A 13,691-nucleotide genomic window follows, 5' to 3' on the forward strand; every position below is an offset into this window, starting at 1 on the left:
ACCTGCCCTCCACCAATATTAACCCTTATGTCAAAGAGAGGATTAAGAGAAGACAAACCATCCAAACTAGATGCGGTAAATAGAAAGCAGCTGGAGCTTAAATTTTAAGGTTTTCTTCTATAGTGCCAGTGAGGGGCACCTCCAGGAATGACACCACTGAGGTAGGGTCCACCTCAGCTATCATGAGCATAATGCATTCCTACACAAAACGGCAGGGCTGCCACCCGAAAGATGTTAAAATTGTATTCTTACCTTATTAACAGAAGCACAGTCTTAAAAATTTGGGTTTCACATCTTGTAGTGGGTAAACTACCAGAAAAATATCTCAAGTGTTCTAGGAATTCCTTGGCATTGGCCTAATTATTGGCATTATCTCCTAAGAAAAATGTATCACAGCCCAAATAACCGCGACTAACTCAGATTACAAAGAAATACTATTAGGAAATATCCAAAAGCTTTAAGCCAAATACTGTACAAGTGCTTGTAAAAAGTAAAAGTATAGTAAAGTAAAAAAGTAAAAAAAAGTAAAAGATTCTGAAGACCATATGTGTAGAGGGCTGAAACTCTTGAGTTGTTGCACTCAACAGTCAGTTCAAGCACTTAGGGCTAATTACTGATTGGACAATACTCTATGGGTATATGCTTGGACAATGGCCCTTCCCACTATCCTGTGCTGGCTCAATGACTGGTGTATACAAAGGATTGTAGGAGGGACTAGGGGGTGGAATAAGACTAGCCAGAGTCACTTTGGCTGTAGATTAGGGAGAAAGCAGTCACGGAGATTCTGTTTCATCCTGTTCAATGATGTATCTAAAGACCAAGAATAAAGACTAGGGACTTTTGCTTACCCTGACTCCGGCTGATTCTGGGGTGTCCTGGGTGCTAGCGCGGTCGCCACACATATGAAAATCACCTAGCAGACGATGCTGACTCACCTCCCCGGCGCTCTGATCCTGCAAACTGCTGTGAGTTTGATACTTTGGTCCTTGACTCAATGTACAGCTGCTGACCCACGTTTTTAATTTGGTTGACAGTGGCGCAGACCTGCTGCAACGTCATCTTAGGAGGGGAAAGGGAAACAAAAGCAAAACGCATCAAGATAAATGACAAAGGACAAAGAGGGATCAGGCTGGAGAGGTTAGCTCTCCAGATGAGTAAAGTGAGGCACAGGGGGCCATCTGAGCCTAGCTTGGAGCTCACGCCTTCCACTGTCTGCCCTGGTTTACAGTCCAAGCCAGCTCTGAACCTCCGCTCTGAGGAAGAAGTCCCAAGAACTGGCCAAATTGGTGCCATCTCAGGTGTTGTCTGCCCAGAAGGAGGCACACCAGGGAGTCAGGAAGACCTGGCTCAAGCCTAGCCCTGCCGAGGCTGAGGCCCTGGGCCCTCAATCTCCTCATTTGTGAAGTGGGATCATGAGAGTGGGTAAGGCTCCAACAGCACAAGAGCTCTAAGGGGCTCAGCACTAGCATGTAGCAAGCACTTACTAAACCTTAGCTAGATTCTGAATTAAGCTGGCCACAGAGCAAGGGCTGGGCTCAAAGCACACACACAGCTCGTCCCAAGGGTAAAGAAAATGACCGGAAGGAGGCACTTACTGGCTCTTTCTGAATTTCCTCCACACAATTGCCGCTAGATTCACTGGATGATGCGATGCTAATGTAATGTTCTTGCGACCCATTGCTGCCCAGGCTCCCGTAGCCGCTGGACCCACCAATGTGAACTGGCTGCAAGAAAAGCTGTCTCTGAGCCCTAAGAGGATGGTCCGAGGGCCTGGGCCTCCCACTCGCTGGGCCAGGCCCAGTGCTCAGGAAACCTGGGCTTCCCTCCCAAGGTCAGCGCATGACATGGGAACTTCCAACCCTGTTGGCCAAATGTCTGGAGCAGGCAACCAGAGAGCAATTCTGAAAGCCTGCCCGTGTGACCCCATCTTCCCTCACCATGCTCTCTCCCCATCCAAGGTTTCAGGCCCATTCCCCTCTTCCATGCTGGTGAAATACTTGCAGGGACCGTCCTTGTGGCTTGTCAAATGTCAAGGACAAGAGACCATCCAGGCCTTTACAAAAAGGCTGTGCTGTTCCTAGGGCCACGTCCCCATCCACCCTCTTGTTTGAGGGAGGGGTGATACTTAAAACAGGAGCCTGAGGCCTGTGAGAAGGCCAAGCCAACCATGTAAGGGGAGAGAGGGGCCTAACAGAAGGTGTCTAAACGCTGGGTCATCTAAAACTTTTCATGCCACAGGCTCCATGGGTTATCTTAAAGGAAAGCTGAGAAGTGAACAAATTAAAACATAAATGACCCCCCCTTTCACTGCTCTCAGACAGAATTTCAGAGCTGGAAGGCACTGTAAAGAGAATATGGCCTAAGGCTTTCATTGAACAAATAAAGAGAGGGCGAGGGCTTATTCCAAGTTACACACGCCAAAAAGCTGGGATTTCAACAGGCGTCTTTCCACTGCCAAACCCATGGAAGCCCCAGGATTATGGGAAAGTTTGAAAATCACCAGGCCTACACTGTATAAATACTCATGTCAGAATATAGTCTATAGTAAGAACTTTGTACTTTTGGAAAATATTGAAATGATTCTGGAAATAGCCATTTTTAATAATTCATTCCACAGTCTAATTTTACCTTCAACCTTTCAATGGCTAAGGAGAATGTGGAATTTCCTATTCCCAATGGATTTTTTTCTCTCAGAATCATTAAGATGTACTTAAGTAAAATCCAGAGGTTGAATGCATTGGTATGTCTGGGGAGAAGAGAGAATGAAATAAAACCTCTAAGCAATACAGAGAAGGGAAGGTATACAGCTTACTGTTTTCTCTCTCTCCCTCCCTCCCCCCCTCCCCCAATGACAGGACATAATCCATTCTCATAAATATAAGGAGATTACCTGCACTGACCAAGAACAAGGGTAAGAACCACCAAAAAGAGTAAGACAGAACTTTTGTGGGATTGACAGAGGAGGGCAGGAGAGGGTAAGCTGCTCTCTGGCATGGAGGAACTCCGAGCTGCAGCAGAGCTGTGCCCATGGAGTCTGCCCTATGTCAGAGTGGGAGCCCCTGGCAGCAGGGGCTCTGGACCAGGCCTCCTGGCGAGAGGTGGAGGCAAGACATCTGAACCTGCAGCAGCTACAGTGGGGTTGCTCTATGTACAATGGGAGAGCTTGTCTCAAACAGATCTGGGAGGAGGGCATGCTTTTTAGATTTTACCTGTAAGAGAAGTTTATAAATTTGATCTTGTAATTCCATTATATCTTTGTCAATACTGCTCATTTTCTTGATTCTGGTGGCAAAAACATCTTCATTTAGTGGGCTCCTGTCAAATGCCAAGTGAAAGACAGTGTGTGTCAAGCTAGATAGAAAGCTCATTTAAAAATAATACATATGAATATAAAGTATTTTATATAACAGACAGTTATGAAGATGACCTATATGATTCTTCCAGAGAACTTTGTACTCTATCCACTGTGCCACCTTACTATCCACAGCAGACATCTGTGCATTTCTAAAGGAGCCCTGAGTCTCTCTAAGTAAGAATAAGAGTCATCATGTCTGCCAAGTTCTTCTTCTTTTTTTAATTATAGCTTTTTATTTACAAGATATATGCATGGGTAATTTACAGCATTGACAATTGCCAACCTTTTGTTCCAATTTTTCCCCTCCTTCCCCCTATCCCTTCCCCCAGATAGCAGGTTGATCAATACATGTTAAATATGTTAGAGTATAAATTAAATACAATATAAGTATACATATCCAAACAGTTATTTTGCTGTACAAAAAGAATTGGACTTTGAAATAGTGTACTATTAGCCAGTGAAGGAAATTAAAAAATGCAGGTAGACAAAAATATAGGGATTGGGAATTCTATGTAATGGTTCATAGTCATCTCCCAGAGTTCTTTCGCTGGGAGTAGCTCCGCCAAGTTCTTTAAATTGTACAAGTGCTCATCTGATCCTGCAGTGGCTGTGGTCCCAATTATCTGCTGGGCCTATTAGTAGTCAACACCATGAGAACGGTATGAGAACTGGTTACCTCTTATATAGTTGAAATACAGATCTTACTTTCAACTTGTCTGATTGTCCATGTTAAAGCAAATGCTTTAAAATACTTGAAAAATAGTAATAACAGTTTTATTTCTGTTAGAAATTATTAGTTACTAACTATTCTACAACTGGCCATGACTCCACCATAATGGAGAAAACTCATCCTCAAAGGAATCACTTCCTATTTCTATTTCAGAGCCATAAAAAATAAAACAAGGAGTAATTCAGAGAATTGAGAAGCAAAGTCTCATCTTCCTCAAAAGATGAATAATTCCTTTATCAAAAGGTGTTTGAAAGCTCAAATGGCCATGGATCAGATAACCCTTAGTGAATACAGTCTATCAGAGTCCCCACGAGGAAAGTCTTAGCTCTCCACACTTTTTGCTCAGAAGACTCGGCACCTTCACTGACTTACGTTCGGACTTTGTGTCGGCCAATGATGAAGGAAACTTTGCGGCTCCACGGGTTCACAAAGCTGGACCAGCTGGAATCCAATACGACATAATCTCCATTCTGAGTGCAAAATCTAATGGGTGAATGTTCAAAGGGAGGTTGGCCTGCATACTTCAAGACTACAAAAAGCAGCAAAACAGAAGCACAAATAGTTTAACTTAAAGACACTGGCCAAGAAAAACTATTTCTGTATTTACTCTGAAGTTACACAAGAATGTGTTTTCTAGAAAACTCCTTTCAAAAGCATAATGAAAAAAAATGGATTTAAAATCCTTTCTTTCCCCCTGTTGTTCCAAAAAATATAATTTTTAACTGAATGAATAAAATCTAACACTTAAATATCGAGGTGGTTGTACAAAAGCAGGCAAACCCAATGTATGATTGGTAGAACTTACACAGCTCTTGGCCTTCGGGAAAACAATTTGGAAGGAAATGATGTGAAGAAAGTCTCTAACAGGCCCCATGCTTTGACCCAGGGGTTCCATTGCTTGGTATATATCATGAGATCAATGCAAAATGAAATCGCCACAAACCAAAAAAGTTACCAAGGTCAAGAACAACTAACCTACCATGGAGCGAGGGATCAGCCACATAAATGTGGTATATGAATGCAGGGGAAGATGGAGTATGGGAGAGTAAGAAATGGTGGCCTAGGTGATCCCAAAGGTGCATGGGAAGGCCTAGGAAAACTGACATCAAGTGAAGGGGCAAACACAATTAGTAAGAAGCACTACCATGCAATTAATACTGTGTGGAGGTAAATGGGGATCGTGGCTGTCTCTTGGAGAGACAGGAAAAGGCCCCTGTCACCTCCTGTTCTTCATAGAGGTGGAAGGCCAGGCACTGCATATAACCTAATTTGCTGAACTTTTCACCCTTGTGTTATAAAGCATGGTTCTCTGAGAAGGGAAGAGAGGAAGGATACAATGGGAAATAAAGGTGATAAAAAGACAAGCGATCAATAAACCATATTAAAAATTAGCAGCAGATTCAAATTGCTGGACAATTGGAATTCAGTGCATTGCTCATTATGTTGAGAGCTAAAGTCTAATCAGAATTATGAGTTGGGGTAATGACAATAATAAATGATCCAGATAAGCCCTTTCCTCATAGGGAAACTTTCACTTACTTTTCTGATGCACAGCAAACATCAGAGGACGGTCTTCCGGATGCAGGTACATTAAGACAGAGGTTCCAATCAGATCCTGAGGGAGGTAGCCCAGCAAAGGTACAGCTCTGGGATTGACATACAGCACCACAGAGAAAAAATCCAAAAATGGTAAGATTTGTGAACACTTTCTAACCAAATCTAATTTCTAGTATTTCCTCCCCAAAGACAATTTCAAATAGCAAAAAAAGAGCAAAAAGCTCTGTCTAGGATACTGGCTAAGAGTGGGGACTTTCTGAGGAGCTCGTAGGAAGGCTTTGTAAAAGCCAGCTATATAGATGTTTCCTATGGCTGTAAAATGAAAACTGACAACACAAGCAGTTCCAGCGGTCACACTGGCACTGCGGCACTATTTAGATCCTATTCTTGCTGTCTGGCTGTCCAGGGCAACATCCCAAAACCAACACCAAGCCTTGGATCCAGGACAGAGTGGTTGGTTGGTTTCAGCTTTTTTCACATGTGAAGGCCTTTTCCGATTTAATCATATTTGACCACATCCTAACCCAAGGGGGAGGTTGTAACAGAGCTTTTATATTTATAGTGTGGTCCAGAAAGGACGAGCCAGAACCTGCTCATCCAACCATCTGGCCTGAGCCAAGTCTTTCCTCCTTGCCAAATTTGGGTATCTGCAAAGGAGGTGATTTCTGCTCTGTCTACCTGTCAAGATCTGGCTACTGTCAAGAACGAGTATGATATACAGAGGAAGCACTTTGCAAATGGGAAAAGATAAAAGTAGTTCTAACAGTCACTGGAACAAAATTTTTTTTTAATTTTTTATTATAACTTTTTATTTACAAGATATATGTATGGGTAATTTTTCAGCATTGACAATCGCCAAACCTTTTGTGGAACAAAAATTTTTTAAATGGTAAGATCCAGTTTATCAGATCAAAAAAAGACAGAAGATAAATCAAAGTGAAGTGATCCAATAAGGTAAATCTCAACATACTGAATGGGAGTCATTTTCAGAAATGCATTTCTCACTAGTTTGGGTTTACAGATGTACCCACCTTTCATCCACTTCAAGAAACACACACCCTGGAGTATGGGTTGTTGTAAAGATCCTTTTATTCACAGGGATCCTCGGAGCTAGGAAAACACATACTTAAGATCTTTAAAATGTCAATAAATACTAAGTAACTTTACAGTAATTTATTTTGTGAATTTGTCTTCTATTTCAACAATGAGATCACAAAAACTTATTTTTCCCTTGTATCTGCATTTTCTGACTTGGGTGAAGTAAGGTGGCAATGTTAAAGAAAGAGGTTTTTTATATGAGTTTAAGCACATAGCTTTGTCATTAGAAAATAAATGACACTTTAAGCAGAGATCTTCTAAGTATTTTTAAAGTTTACAAAACACCCCCATCTGTATATTCTGGGGAATCTCAGCAGGCAATCTGTTCACCCCTGGTATCTGCTGCAGGAGTTTGCATTCAATATCCTATAATTACTGCCCCTAGGTGTAGGGTGCCCCCTAACATAAAGTCACTTTGAAAGGAAGAAAACGTGGGTGTGTGCCAAATGCATACTTGGGCAGGAAGTATGCAAGTACAGGTTGTACTAGGTTTTAATTGAGCCAAAATGGGGAATGATGGGAGGAGGGATATGTGAGGAATATTTCAGCTCTTGTACCCAAATGCTACTTCGTAAACACCTCAAAACTGTTAGATCATAGTGACTGGCATCCTGATTAACTTAATCCTCACAACAAAATGTAACCTCCTTGAAGGCAGACACTGGTTTTTCTTCAGTATCCTCCAAACCCAGTACAGAGCTGGGCACACCACAAGCCTTTAATAAATGCTAGATGAATGAATTCATTTTACAAGAACTCCCCCGTGAAGCTGAACAATTAAATGGCTACCAGCATGACCCCCTACAAATCCCCAGTAGAGAAAGGAGTAGAGCTCAGAGACTGTTGTCAAATTCTGCTCCTGCGAGGAAATGACTGAAGAGATTCGATAAAAAGGTGCACAGAAACCAGGTGAAGGCAGGAGCCCAGGGCCCAGAAGGGCTGGGCCACGCTGGGCCTCTTTCCCCTTATCCCAGGCTCTTCCTATACCTATGACACAGGTCCATCCCACACATGCACATGTGTTCCCCACCCCCCAGGCTGCTGTCGCTACGTGCTTAATGAACACGGCATCAACTCACCTTCATACCCAGAGTGAATCTTCTCGACCAGAGCCAGGCAGCAAGGCTCCGACTCCGCGTCAGCAGAGCTGTGTACGTTGATCATATAGGGGGTGATCCGGAATGGATAATAAAGGGCCTCGTGTTCTTGGTCTTTACCTCCTCTGAGGAAATTTCACCAGAATAACTAATCAATTAAATCAATGCTGGTGCTACTTAGAACATGACTGGGCAACATATTCAAACTTCTCACAGTGACTTCTCTGAATTGGAAAGGTGTAAATGTATTTCTTGCTGCCATGCCCAGATGCTGTTTTTTCTTTGCTATCACAGAATCACAGATTTGGGGTTGTAAAGAACCGAAGAGGTCACCAAGTCCAACCCCCTTGCTTTTTTTTTTTTTTTTAAATAACTTTTTATTGATAGAACCCATGCCAGGGTAATTTTTTACAGCATTATCCCTTGCATTCACTTCTGTTCCAATTTTTCCCCTTCCTCCCTCCACCCCCTCCCCCAGATGGCAAGCAGTCCTTTACATGTTGAATAGGTTACAGTATATCCTAGATACAATATATGTGTGCAGAACCGAACAGTTTTCTTGTTGCACAGGGAGAATTGACTTCAGAAGGTAGAAATAACCCGGGAAGAAAAACAAAAATGCAAGCAGTTTATATTCATTTCCCAGTGTTCTTTCTTTGGGTATAGCTGCTTCTGTCCATCCTTGATCAATTGAAACTGAATTAGCTCTCTTTATCGAAGAGATCCACTTCCATCAGAATACATCCTCAAACAGTATCGTTGTTGAGGTATATAATGATCTCCTGTTCAACCCCCTTGCTTGACAGATGAGGAAATTGAGGCAGACAGCAATGAAGATTTTTGTGAAGTGTTTGAGGCTAGAGTGGTGTCCAGGGACTCTGTCCACTACTCAATACTACCCATCCTGCCACCTAATTATTCTATAAGGGATCTGCCCGACTTCCCCCTCCATCTCCTTGCATCCAAACTATTGCTTTTCTCACTTCTGGGGCAGCTACTGCTGCTGTTAAGAACCAAGTGGAGCCATCAGCTGACTTCCAGGATTGCACACACTTGGTATTTTATGATTACAAACATTTCACTACACCAAAAACTGATCTTTAATTGGCCATTTTTTCTTCTCTTCCTCACTAACTCTTGCATGCTCTTCAAGACCAAGATCTCCTTGTCTAAAACTTCTTTTGTAAATGGTCCTCCTTCTCTTGCCCCAGTTCCCAAGGGGAGCCTGCATGGGAGGGGTCCACATCTTTATTGCTACAGACAGGTACACTTACCTGATCCTGCAGAAAAAGGGTTTCACTTGAGAATATTCATACTGGGAGGCTATCAAAAACAAACACAAACAGATTGCAAATGACCATCTCAAACAGGAATGCCATAAAAGCTTTACCTTTTCCTTTCCCTATCAATGCTATGGTCTTATTCCCATACTGCCAGTTAAGAAAACAAATTGACTTTCAGAACAGTGTATCTATACTTTATATAGATAGGTAGGTATGTATGTGTATACATGTATATATATATATATATATAGATATAGATATAGATAGATAGATAGATATAGATATAGATATATAACACACATATAAATCATTCTTCTATACTTTGGGGCTTAGTCATCTCTTAGAAGAACTTCCAACAACTCTACTTAATTTGGCAGTGATGGCTTCACACAGCAGCTTGTTACATGAATGATGATAAATCAGATCCACTAAAAAGACACTGGAAACAGACTGAATACTGAGAATTCTAAGTTGTTAAAACAGTACCTGCCATTCTAGTCACTGTTTTTCAAGGAAAGGGAAGATTTGTCAAAGATCTGGAGAAAGAGAAATTAAATAAACAAGCAAGCAGAATTGTGAATAAAGAGAAGCAAAAAAGTTAGGCCTCTAGTTTGGAAAGGCAGAAGTGTGATTGAGAAGGGAGATGTGATCAAAACAAAATCATGAATGCTACTGACAAGCACATTTAGACTAGATCCCAGAACACCAGAATTTGCAGTTGTTTCTTAAAACTGGAATGAGGCAACAGAAGGATAAGAAAGGGAAGAACTATTTTACAAAACAGTGTCTAGGAGATACAAGAACTTGCTACACCTTGATCATTGATACATAAAGTTATTCAAGAAAAACCAAACATATCTGTGATCTAACCTCAAATTTTTTTGAGGCTATGTTACAGAAAACGACTATACAAAATATCATAAGGTGCCACTGAATGTACCACTGGTTTGATCTAATGTCAGAGTCCTGTTAAATTTAAAATTTTATATATTTATTGAGTTCGTAAGTTTACCTACATAAACAACGCATTTATTATCTATACTCAAAATTAGGAGATTTGAAAACATCTTTAAAAATGGACTAAATTCCATCATGTTATAGATTTGCAAATGTGACCCCCCCTCCCCCGAATCACTACATATAACATAGAAAAATGTCCTATTTCCCAATACCAGAATTATAAAAGAACCCCACTGCAGAGTAAATTCTCCTAAGCAGAAGGCTGCTTCAAAGAATCACAGAGTTCTAGCACTGGAAGAACCTAAGAGATCACCTAGACCCAAAGCTTCATTTTGCAGATCTGGAGAGTGAAGTCTAGATAGTCCCAACATCATATAGTTCATAAACAATGGAGCTAGGCTTTCAAGTCATGGCTTTCAAATTTAAAGCTTTAATAAAGTCATTCTAATAATATACTAGGGGCTCTTGATTTTTTCCTCTACAAAGCTATTTATACTTTTATATAATCATGAAAATTATTTAATTGTTCCCCAAATTCCCAAACACTCAAATTTGCAGTTATTCCTTTTAAACTCAAGTGAGGAAGCAGAAGTCCAATGAAAGAAAAACAATTTTACACTGTGGTTGGTGGTAAGCATAAAAACCTCATTCCATCAATACTCTTCTTAAGCAAGAAGAAATCAGAAAACAAGGTCAAATCAAGAAATGACACAGAGGAAAGGAAGACAGCTACATGACCATCCCTAAGGGAAGAACACAGAAGGACGCCAAAGCAGAGACTCAAGTAGGACGATTCAAGGCATAGACTTAAAGCCCATCAAAGCTTTGAGGTTTAAGTTCCAAATGGAAAAGGGAGAATAAATGGTAAATAAAGGAAAATCAGTAAAACTGGGGCATATCACCAAGGAACAGATGTAGAAGGGAAAAATACGAGAATTCCAAAGCCTTGAATCTTAATTCAAGCACATACAAAGCACCCCATGAGATGTACCATGCTGGACCCTGAAGACACCAAGATAAACAAAGAATGATGGGTCATAGTCTCAAGAAGCTTTTATAATCGATTCTGAAAGGACACTGGAAAATTATTGATGTTAAAAAGAATGATTAAAAAAAGAATCTGAGCAAAGATTGAAAGAAAAATGAGATTCAATAAGCAGACTTTAGAATGATGGGAGTAGTTTAGAGAAAAAAAGGACAACTTTCAAACAGAGTAAGAGGGAGAGTAGATAAAAGATTGGCCACAAATGTCTATAATTGGAAAAGCAAATAAATATCCAACACCCCTTGAAGCCATGATGCTGCTGAAGAAGGGGGAAATGGAAACTTGGGGGAAAAAGAGAAGAGGAAGAACCTCTCAAGTGCTTAGGAAGAGAAACCTTTTAAAAAGGCAACAGAAGAAAACACCTTTTTGAGATGAGGCAAACGAATTGTGTAATTATTAATATAAAGCTATGAAAAAAAAGCCAAATAAAATTTAAAAAAAGAAAATGGTTAGAAACTTAAAAAAAAAAAAAAGATCAGATCACTCTTCGAAGTTTAGGGACAAGAAAGAAAAAAAAATAGATTTCACAATCTGTTCAATCAGAATTTATGTGGGATTTAAAACCTTTTTGAATAGAAATACTGTAGACGAAAGAAGAAAAATATTCCAATTGTACTAACTTAAGATATATGAGGTCCAGTACTTGTGTGTTTTATGTACAACATATACATGACTATAAGCTGACATCTGAGATGTGGGTAAATGTATAAAGACACATACATATATATGAATGCAAAGTAGAATTAATCTAACAACAATCGGAACAAATTTACCACATTTGAAAATCAATTATCTAAACTACTTATTCATTCCAGAACTTCAGACGCTTATGTTTGGGTACACTTGGTCTTACTATATTGCATATTCTGCTAAACATTTTCAGTTCTAAATTAAAGACAAATTCTTTTTCAATGGAATTAAGAACATGGCTCTTATCACCTGTTTGGGTGTTGACATTCCAGAACGGAAGATGGGCCTGGGCTGTATGTGTGCAGAAAACTCTCACGTCTTGAGGGGCAAGCAGCTCAACAAATGGAGAGGATGCAAGGGAATTCTTCTTACAGTTCAGGATGAGAGGGGCCTGCTCTGAAACATGTACCAACTTTCCCGAGAGAAACGAAAAAACTGCCACAAAGGTATCCTATCAAAGACATTTTAAAAATACAAACCTTTAACTTTTGTAAGTAATAGCTATCATAGGGAAATTTTCTTTTACATCTTACAACCTATAGCAAATGGCTACAAACCTAATTCTATTTTATTTTTTGTGGTTCTTGTAAGGAACTTTATTACAAAAAAAGGAAATAACAGGTATGACACCTAATATTTAAATAGAGCTTTAAAGTTTACAGAACACTTTATAAATATTATCTCATTTATCCTCCACAACTCTGGAAGATAGATAATACTATTATTCCCATAATACTATTATTCCCATTTTACAGATGAGGAAATTGAATTAAACAAAGGTTAAGCAGCACAAACTTAATTTTAGAAAATTCTAAACTATAACATTTGGGTTGTCTGACATCTTAATCCTCATGGTCAAATCATCATTTTTTTGTATGGACTTATGACTTCAATGTTGCAGGGACTCAGGGTTTAAAAGCTGACACACTTCAGTAACTCACTCATAACTGCTCTCCTGTAGAGTTCCTCTGGGCAAGTTAAGTGCCTTGCCCATGGCCACAACTTGTGTGTGAGAGGCAGGCTGGGTTCTGTCCCAAAACCATTGCTGGCCCTTTATCTACTATGTGACACTGCCAAACAAGACACTATGTTTTAAAGTCACTCGTCTCTGAACATCACATCCACGTCCAGCTCCCTCCACGTGCTAGACCTGCCTTCTCTCTAGCCAACCCTCAATTCAGAGGATCGAACATCTATCTCTGATGAGCCCCAACATCTGGGCACCTCTATACTCTTATCCTCTCCCTCCTCAGAGACTGGACAAGGTTCCCATCTTTCATTGTTTCTTTACTCATCTCACCTATGTTTGCTTCCCCAGCCACTATTTTTATTCCTCTAACACCCTATTTAAAAGGCACATGTTGGGTTTCCAATAAATGCTTGTCAAAGGAACTCTGCTATCATAAGAAACTAGCACCGAATCAATTATCTTTATTTTAAGCTGAAACTGGGCTATGATTTCAAAGCACAATGGTGGTATTCATTGATTTCCAGAATATCAAACAATATACAAGGTAAGGGGAGACTCAAGTTTTGTTTAACGTGAAGAGGTTCTCTGTAAAGAAAGTCTTGTCAGTTGTTCTTGAGGACAAAGCACTAGCTAGAAACTCACCTGTTTTGTAATCCAGTGTGTAAAAACCTAAAGATGAAGGGGACCAACATTGACATAAAAACAACTATAACAAAATCATAAACCCAGCTGTGAAACAAAGACCAAGGATTGCTTTGTTAAATGACTTTTTTTCCACTGTACTTCAGATGAACTTGGGCATAAAAAGCTATGGGCACATGAACTACCCTGTAATCAAAACAAGCTGCCCCTGCAGAATGCTCTCTGAGGCAATAACAGAAGCATCTCAACATAGTTGTTAACCTT

At 40.2% G+C, this 13,691-nt stretch overlaps 1 protein-coding gene across 2 annotated transcripts in view; it reads right to left on the minus strand.

The window, feature by feature from the left end:
• The window catches only part of PER3 (period circadian regulator 3), a 28,603-nt gene that overhangs the window by 10,778 nt on the left and 4,134 nt on the right, over positions 1-13,691 (minus strand). The window contains exons 5-14 of one of the 2 annotated variants that reach the window (XM_051988643.1): positions 13,428-13,454; positions 12,065-12,266; positions 9,112-9,160; positions 7,820-7,962; positions 6,674-6,752; positions 5,625-5,731; positions 4,458-4,614; positions 3,210-3,315; positions 1,596-1,724; positions 936-1,059 (exon numbers count right to left, since the gene is read on the minus strand). In XM_051988643.1, coding sequence (XP_051844603.1) covers positions 936-1,059; positions 1,596-1,724; positions 3,210-3,315; positions 4,458-4,614; positions 5,625-5,731; positions 6,674-6,752; positions 7,820-7,962; positions 9,112-9,160; positions 12,065-12,266; positions 13,428-13,454 — 1,123 coding nt within the window. The remainder of the gene's footprint in view (positions 1-935; positions 1,060-1,595; positions 1,725-3,209; positions 3,316-4,457; positions 4,615-5,624; positions 5,732-6,673; positions 6,753-7,819; positions 7,963-9,111; positions 9,161-12,064; positions 12,267-13,427; positions 13,455-13,691) is intronic. The other variant, XM_051988644.1, reaches the window with a different exon arrangement.

The sequence above is a fragment of the Antechinus flavipes genome, chromosome 3, assembly GCF_016432865.1.
Source record: "Antechinus flavipes isolate AdamAnt ecotype Samford, QLD, Australia chromosome 3, AdamAnt_v2, whole genome shotgun sequence".
NCBI classification, from domain to species: Eukaryota; Metazoa; Chordata; class Mammalia; order Dasyuromorphia; family Dasyuridae; genus Antechinus; species Antechinus flavipes.